This window comes from Limulus polyphemus, unplaced genomic scaffold (genome assembly GCF_000517525.1).
Source record: "Limulus polyphemus unplaced genomic scaffold, Limulus_polyphemus-2.1.2 Scaffold1158, whole genome shotgun sequence".
NCBI classification, from domain to species: Eukaryota; Metazoa; Arthropoda; class Merostomata; order Xiphosura; family Limulidae; genus Limulus; species Limulus polyphemus.
The window spans coordinates 85,094-94,364 of record NW_013666768.1 but is presented as its reverse complement, the minus strand read 5'-3'; the positions used below and the strand labels follow the sequence as shown (position 1 = coordinate 94,364).

The 9,271-nt window shown below is 30.1% G+C and overlaps 1 protein-coding gene across 2 annotated transcripts in view; it reads right to left on the bottom strand.

The window, feature by feature from the left end:
• Positions 1 to 244: 244 nt before the first annotated feature.
• The window catches only part of LOC106462406, a 72,734-nt gene continuing 63,707 nt past the window's right edge, over positions 245 to 9,271 (bottom strand). The window contains exons 8-9 of one of the 2 annotated variants that reach the window (XM_013922333.2): positions 3,535 to 3,632; positions 245 to 1,099 (exon numbers count right to left, since the gene is read on the bottom strand). In XM_013922333.2, the coding sequence (XP_013777787.1) occupies positions 911 to 1,099; positions 3,535 to 3,632 (287 nt within the window). In that variant the 3' untranslated portion in view covers positions 245 to 910. Of the gene's footprint in view, positions 1,100 to 3,534; positions 3,633 to 8,690; positions 8,747 to 9,271 lie in introns of those variants that run through there. The other variant, XM_022389657.1, reaches the window with a different exon arrangement.

Genomic DNA, 9,271 nt, shown 5'->3' with positions numbered 1-9,271 from the left:
CAAATTGCAATAGTATTTTACTCAGTAGGCATTAGTAAGGTGAAACAACATTAAATACAAGACTGATATTACTTTAAGATATTATGTCCAGAACAAATATACAGACAAATTTAATTATATCTTCAGTAACTTTTTGTCATTATTAAAAATTTAATTTTTTACCACATTTTCATAAAATGCTGGCATCATTACAAGTTTTATCTTTGTTATGTATTTTATCTATAAATTATAAATGACTCACTGATTTTTATTATTATTATTTGGTCTTTCTGTATGTATGAGTTTTTAATAAAACAATATTTAACACAAAGAAGCTTCTAAATGTACAACAGATGTTCCAACAAAAACAAAATTTTCTTTTCTGTAAGCTGCAACTTGTAACATATTTATTTCCATGAATGTGACATGCAGCAAAACTATAAATTGGTAATTGCGAGTGATGTAAGTTTAGAGAAACTTACTGATTAATGATGTGCAAAACATTAACTCTTCTAACTTCATAATTTATATCACATGCTTGTTTGAATTAGTCTATTAACTAAACAACCACCGGTGGACTAATACAAATATTTAAAATTTGATTCTGGTCTCTAACCATTATTAACTAGTTATGTGCAACTTTTGAGGTTTTAAGAAGAAGTGTTTTATTCTCAACATCTGACTAAAATGATTTATTTGGGAATATGCTTACATTAAAAGTTAATAATTTACTGGTTGGATTATTTTTCAGAAAGTATTGAAATATCATACATTCAATATTTAGAAAATAAATCTACATTCCAAACATTTATAGATTATATTTGAGTTGAGAAGTATTTTCTCAAAGATAGAGAAGTGTTATTATAATTTGTTTACATGTCCTAATCCATAACAATTCAAGAGATACATCATAATTATTCTGAAGCTTCCTTCAAGGTTTCTTAATTTTTAAGAACTGCATGCTCTTTTGGAAATGAAATGGGATTTTTGCACGAATAAACAGGTTTTGCCCATTTAATACCTCAGGGATGACAAGGATATGAGCATGCAAGTGCATTGGGATATCTCGAACCTTACTCTGTCGAACATTTAATAAATCCAACATATCACCAGGAAGTTGCTGAAAATATACAACAGATTTATATTGCATCAACAAAGATATGTATATACATACATACACACACATATACATACATACATGGTTACTAAATATATAATATCATAACAAATACCAAAATATTAAAAAATACATAATTTTAAAGTCAGCAATATTTAAAAAAATGCAATTAAAATGCTATTATAGACACTTTTTTAACTGGAAAACAATTCTGGGCTACTAAAAAATGATATTATCATAATTAGAATTACATCTATCATCCATTAACAGTTCATTATTAACCAGTTCAGACATCATAAATATTCCATACAAATAAGTTTTCCACATTACACATAAATTATTGCAAAAATATTTTTCTTTTTTTATTATCATAATAAACTATTCAGGAAATATAAATGAGCATAAGGAATAGATATAATAAAATAAGTCAAGCCTTATTCTTAGAATAGGTAAGTGGCAATGTAAACATTAAAAAGCTAAATATAATTCTTAATAGGAAAAGAAAAAACAACCAAATAATGTTCTGGGGTAGTTTAACGAGTAAAACCTTGATAAAATTAAAAATGCACTGGTCTAGAAATTACTTTATTAGTAGGAAATAATAAAAAGTATAACATTCCTATAACTTAACTGTCTAGTATGTATTGGACTTCCTTACATACTCTTAATAAAAGGATGAATGAATTTTATAATAGCTAATAAAAAATTACTAGAGCAATTCTGCAAGAATACCATCACTTAATGTGACCCACTCATAAATCTGTGGTCAACCAATAATAAGAGTGGGCTTCATGACATTTATACAAGTCTTACAAATTTAAAAAATATTTAAAAAAATAATACATAAAGAAATAATCTCTAATACAAAATTTTGTTTCATTTTGAAATGCAGACCAAGAAAAACATGTAGTTCCCACTAATTGATTACAATTTCATACAGTAGTCAAAACACACTATATTCCTCACTTCCAAAAGCTATCATATTTCTGTACCATATTTGTCATATTAACTCTTGTTTCGGTGAAAGCATGCAGGCTTCAAAATTGTTCAAACAAATCAATGATACAAAAAGATTAAATTTGTGAATGCATTTTACAAAAACTATATAAATAAATAGCTCAGACAAGTACATGTATTTTGCTTTTTTGGTTATGCTTCAACATAGATTTCATACAGATAAATACTAAGTGTTTACCCTGTACTCCTAATTTCTTAATGAATAGAAAATTGAATGAAAATCTGTAACAGAGATTTAAAAAATGAGTAGTTACTGTTGTGACTAATGGCTTGAAAAGCTTGATTATCATGATAGTCTTGTAACAGTTTTACATGTTATAAAAAGCCTACATCTTGACTTTAAAAAAAGCTTTCATATTTTTAATTTTGATGATAACTTATAACATAATAAATATTTTTTATTATTATTATCTAAACCAGGTTTAAAATTGCTACTACACTATTAAGAAAGGTATTCCTTGGCTAAAGCCTGTAGTTGTAAAGTACATTTTAATCAGTGTCTGTTTTCAAAACTAAATGCCTTAGTTTGTATGTATTTTTTGAGTATTCATTTAACTTTTTTCTTTGCATTTTTACTCAACACAAATAAGCCAATTGGTTTGGCAAATCTTTCTTTTTGCTTACACCTATTACACTATGAATATCAACAGTATTTAGCTTTACATACAGTGAAAAACATTGTTCACTAACATGTTTTTGAAAACTTTGTAAAATTATTAAAACTGAAAGTTGTAGTATGTCTGTAATTCTTGAATACTCATTAACAGTGTTTTGCATATTTCCTCAACTTTTTTCTTCTTCCTTGCACCTATGGATACATAAACAGTTCATTCTGTTTTGCTATGATAAGTTATCAAGTTTGTGATGTGAACTGAAATCATCATTAATCTCTTTATTATTTAGCTTTATATATATATATATATAAACATTTTTTAGAAAACAATTAAAAAAAAGATTATAATTAAAGTTTTAAATTATGCTCTGTCAAACCTATCATATTTAAACCATATGCATGTCAAATATCAACTTTCACAACTAGTGTTTTAGAATAGTTTATCACTTAACTTTTCTTGTGACACTAAATTGTAAAAAAACAATATTTCACTCCTATTCAAATTAATTTCAGATCTAATTGATCATTTTTGGTCAGGTCTGACAATAAACATGCTAATATAGCCTGTCAAGTTTATCTAAGTCCACTCTGTGGACTGAAACATTTTAGAGTTTGTCACTCCTCATTAGCAATTACTGAGATCAAATGCACTAATTAAGTTCTATTGAACACTATGTACAATTATTTTTTTGTTATTACTTTGGAATCAGTCTATTTTTGCACAATAAAAGGATACTCAGCCCTATAAAGAATGCTTACATGTCATTACAGAAAAAACCTTTTTTATACCTCCAATTCATTAACCAACCTGAGGAGCTAGTTTTCTCAGATGAGAGTATTTGTGATCACCAAGAATTGGACATCTCAAGCCAAACCCCAAGTGACTACGAAGCTGATGTTTCACACCTGGAAAGAAGACCACAAAAAACTTTATCTTCTCCCTCTCCCTCCTTTAAAAAAAAAACTTGTCTTTTGTGAAAATTATTATTATTATTATTAAGAAAAGACTAAGAGCTTGAAACATAACATTTAATGTGACATATTTTTTAACTATGGGATGGAAACCTCAACACTATTTATAAAACAAAAATGTTGATGTACCCAGTGGCACAAGGAATCTCTGCTACAACAGGAATCTATGCTACATGTATGACACAAACAAACCATGATGCTCTTGGTATCCAAAATAAGCTAGTATATCTGGTATTTTCAACAAGTCTCTTAGTGTACATAAAAACGCATTGTGTTATTAAAGCAATAATTCTTTGTTTATCATAAACAAACTATAATGCAATTGGTACCATAATTAATGAAGATGGTATCATATAATAGTGTTTTCAGTACAAAATCAATGCCTAATTTACTTGTTACCAAAACCAAACTGTGACATTCTTTAAAGCATAAAGTAATCCCTGCTTTTCAAAGACTAGCCTCCACACATTCTATTATCACAGCCTAAATCTAGCACCACAACCAAACTCTCCAATAACTGGCTCTTGTTTTTTGAATGCTGTTAAATCTAAATCTCCTTGTTATTAGAGACCAACCCCTAATGTTCCTTGTACCACTAAGACTGCATGAAAAGTGTGCAACTCACCTTAAGCTAGATAAAGGTATGGTACAACAATTGACAGGACAGTGTTATGTAAAAACATCACTTTTCATTTTCCCATTATGTAGAAAAATGGACTTTTGTATGATAACACTTGTAGAAGCGATTTCAGCACAGTTAAAATTTGTTTCTACTGTACTCTTATTATTTTTTGTGTCACGTTTGCTTGTTATATTCTTACGTACCAGAATTTACACAAAGGAAAAAAATCTTTAGAGGTCAAGAGATTTGGCATAGCTTAATTTCTATGTTGGGTTATTCATAAAATTTTACCTAGATCACAGAATACTTTTGTTTAGCAATGTTTAGACAATCATAATGGTCTGTTTGGAATTTCCAAGAAAGGAATATTTTGAAAAATAAAACATTTCTAATAATAAATATTTATAATAACTTATGAGTGAAAGTAAAGAAGAATGTAATAATATGTCAACCACACCATATGTTATATCCAGTACTAATGAAGCCTCTGGCCCAGTTCTAGGGCTCATATGTTATCTCAACATTTAGCATTCACAGCATACTCCATGTTAATAATAGCACAGTAAGCTGGTGTAGGGAGATCAAGGGAAGCAAATACCAATTTAGAAGTACATGCAATTTTATGACATCAGACTAAACTCTCAGACTCTTAGAATTTCACTTTCATGGACTTTAACTTCTACCACATGCTAACCCAGAGGCTGGGATGGCCATTGCAGTTCAAATAACAACATCTGCTATAAATATTATGACAACTCCAAGTGGAAAAATCACTACTGCAATATAAACCATCCAGACAGCTCAATGAAATTACCCCCACTCACCCAAATCATCAATATGTACATGAAAAGCAACACAGCACATCATGCTGAAGATTTAAGATGTTCCTGGTTAATCTGTCACACAATTCTCCTATGCATCAAGTGGCAGGAGACTTCAATGCCAGGCAATCCACCTTAGACACATGTAAATGCACTAATGGCAAAAGTCTACATTCTGCTCTCCACAGTATAGCCACCAACCTTATACTACTAAACTTGGAATAATCGACAAGAATTGCTGAGCACTGAAGTGGCACAGACTCCTGTATAGACTTTATTTTCACTAATCTCAACTTTAATGTCATCTCTACCTGACACGAGGATTATAACATCAGTACTCACACCCTCAAGCCTACTTCCACCATCAAAAGTAGCAAAAACTTTTGCAAAAAGAACACCCCATACTAGCATACAGATTACTGATAAACCTGGAAATCATGCAGTCAAGGCTAGACTGATTTCATGCTATTAACTCTGTCCACACATGACCATTTTGTACTCGTTTAAAGTCGTCATAGTTTTGATATTACTATCTTCACAAAATTTGGCAGACTTTCAGTAAACAATACAAGTCTTTTACCTACAAAAAATAATATTTTTTAGTAAAGTATTTTTAATAAATAAAAAAAAAGATTTGTCTGTGTATATATTGAGTCTTTTCTTAATAGTCCCAATGCAAAGTGATTTTCACATAAAGATTAAAAATACTTATCTTCATCTAAAATAACTCAAATTTCATTTGCATAATCTCTAAAACCTCCTAAATACATTTTAAATGTTTTTTCAGTAAAACTTCATATTTTATCTGCTATTTTCTGGACCCTAACTCTATATGGTGTTAGTTGATTGGACCAACCTCGTAACCATCATAAAAATTAGGAAATAAATCTAAATTACCCTTTATTTTGTTCTAGAATAACTGCAAATTGTAATAGGAAACCACAAATGTTTATTCTGAATAGCTTAATCCTCATAACAGTATACATCTATTTATATTTATTAGTTTTTTGTTTTATTGACCTTTGAACTGTGTCTGACTATAAATACACCAACACAAGTTGAAAATTATATGACATACGTGCAGCTCATGTTACCATATCGAATAGTATTATGCACAAGCTTCTCACTAGGATACCCCATGAAGATTATTATCATTATTTTTTCCTTATCTTACCAAATAAGTTTATATCTTTTTATACATTTTAGTTACTTTTATAATAACAAATAAATAAAACAAACAAAAAATAAAAAACCTAATAATTAAATATCTAACACTTATCTGTCATTTTTTTTACTGTAATTAGATTCTCCAGGCTGTAAGACAAGTCAAAGTATAACCAAAATAAAGGTTGCAAATTGCAAAATAAAATGTATAGTATTTTTAGTATTGATCACAAAGTTTCAAAGGACTTTATGTCAGAGTTTATACTTCTCACACTTATTCTCTGTAGTAATTTTATTGTCAGGAGCTGACTTAGAAACTAGATAAAACAAAATGAATAGTACTGCCTGTTTTTTCAGTATGGATTTCTAAGTTCCAAAGTAAAATTCCTGAGAGTTTCTTATAATCTTTTCACACCTATTTCCTATGTTTATTCTACTGTTAGCAGCTGGAGTTGAAACCTGCCAAATATAAAGCAATGAATCACTGCTCCTTATTTAGTTTGACACCATCAATATCAAATAATCTCACACAGTGCAATTCCCAGAACTTTTCCCTGCTTTGAAAACACAGTAAGGTAGAATTTATCAACTTGTTGACAGTATAATGGTTTCAATGACAATTGTCTAAAGTATTACAAAATGTTTATGTTATGACTTTGTAGGAAGTCTGGGCAAATCCAATACACCCTATGTGTGTGACATCATGCATACGTTACCAGCAAGCCGAAAAAGTAAACACCATCATTTTGGATGTAGCAGATAGATAATCTAGTAATAACAATGTAGTTGCTGGCATTTAAATTTGGGATCAAGTACTTGAAATGATAATCAGCTGTGTGACAGTTAGTTGTACAAATAACCAAACAAAGAATCTGGAGTTATCATTTTATAGTTTTCCAAAAGATCCAGTATGTAGAGTTAAATGAACTGTGGCAGTAAAATGTGCAGATCCAAACAACATTGACAAGGCTTGGAAACCATCATCATACCGTAGACTGTGCAGTTCCAATTTTATATCTCGTTAGTACTACTTGTATTTACAATGTACTTTGTCACAATTATATTGTACAGATCTTGATACAATCTGTAGTTTGTAAATATTTGGTGCTTTCCATAATCTGAATACTATGACACAGGCCCATACAAGCAGTGCTAGGTGGAAGGGCCCAGTGGGCAATAATAAAGTTGTATCAAAATTATGGCTGGTCAAGATAGGTGGTCTTAAAACCCAGGACCTACTTGTTTACAATATATGGTAATATGTACTATAGAAAGTGGTCTTACAAGATAGGAGGACTTAAAATGCAATACAATACAATGTAGTATATCTAGATTGTAAATATACCTCTGATAGAACATAAACAATAGGCCTAGTCACTAAAAACAACTTCGACTTACCCTCGATTAAGTTATGTAGTTGGACATCTTGTACACTTTTCACAGTTTGATATCATGCACCCAGCCGGCCGCAAGATACTTGTAAGCATCAAGGCTTTTATAAGCCTTGAACTGCTTTTCACTGTAAAAAGATGTTATCGAAACTAAATAATTCATATCTATATTCTTAAGCTGTGGGACTTTAAGGTTGGTTTGTAGGCCTAACTTGGGTCCCCAATTTGCAATGTTGAGTAATTTACTGGCATCTAGCACAGTTGTCATTTCTGACGGGACAGAATAAGTATCTATCGTACCAAGACCGACTTTTCTGCAGATCTTGACTTGCATATACTGTCTAATTTGCTAGTAAATTTGTGAAAAATGAACAAAGAACTAAGTGATTGTGTAGTGGAGGCCATGTTTACACAAATAATGTTTATGTCCAATATGGCTGCAAATTGTTGTCGTGTTTACTTTGATCATGTAACTGCATAACCTCTATAAGTCGATAAGCGGAATGTTCCTATAAAGTCTATTCTAATTCTGGCTCTGAGAACACAGTGAGGTAGAATTTATCGGCTTCTTTACAGTAAAGTGGTTACAACAAGAATTGTATAAAGTACTTTATAAAAGTGAAAGAAAATATATAGGATATGGCTCTGTACAAATTTTTATCCAATCCAATAAACTTGTTAAGTATTTGGATGTTAATTAACCTCCTGAGTAGTCAGGAATTAGTGTTAGTATAGGTGTAAAAGTGTGTAAGTGCTTATGAAACAAATTATTCAGTGCTCTAAAACTTCTCTATAATAAAACAAAGTACAAATCTCTTAATCTTAGCACCAGTGTATCAGTATTTTGTAAAATATAGTAACATTTTGGTTACCATACATTACATATCTATACACATTATTATTTTCAAATAAATATATTAAGGTCACTTCTTTTCCTTAAAAGATAGAACAGTACATTACAAATATTTGGAAAACAATGATCTCTACTACTTACGATGCTACAAAGTCCTTGTTTGCACTTGTGAACCATTGCTAACTCTCCTCATAAGCCTTGTCCAAATTCACATGTGGAGATTGAAAAATAATAATTTGTGTAGACCTTATATATGCATTTTGGAATACCAAAAAATTATAAATTACTATACTGATACCCCAAAAATCTACCGTAATTTACCAGGCTTCCTAACCAAATTGTTCGGTAAATACCCTTGATTATAATACTTCAAACTTTCCAATGATATAAGAGCTTTTCTCTAATAAATAACTTAGGAAAAGTGACAGAATTATATAGAAGAAATGTAGAGCTTTTGATTTGTTATAAAGTTATTGGTATACAAAAGTAGGCGTAGATAAGTCTTCTCAAATGATGAAGTGGTGGACAGAACCAATATAGCAGATTTGCTAAATATTAAGAAATATCAGCAAATAGAAAATGTAGGAGGTTTTTATTTTATATTCTAGTTTGCCAATATTGGAACATTTGAGTTTGTAATTCATAAGAAACTATAGACATTGTATTGTGGGCGTCATAAAATGTAATCCGACCAAACCCAGAAGGTGTTGTATCACATGACG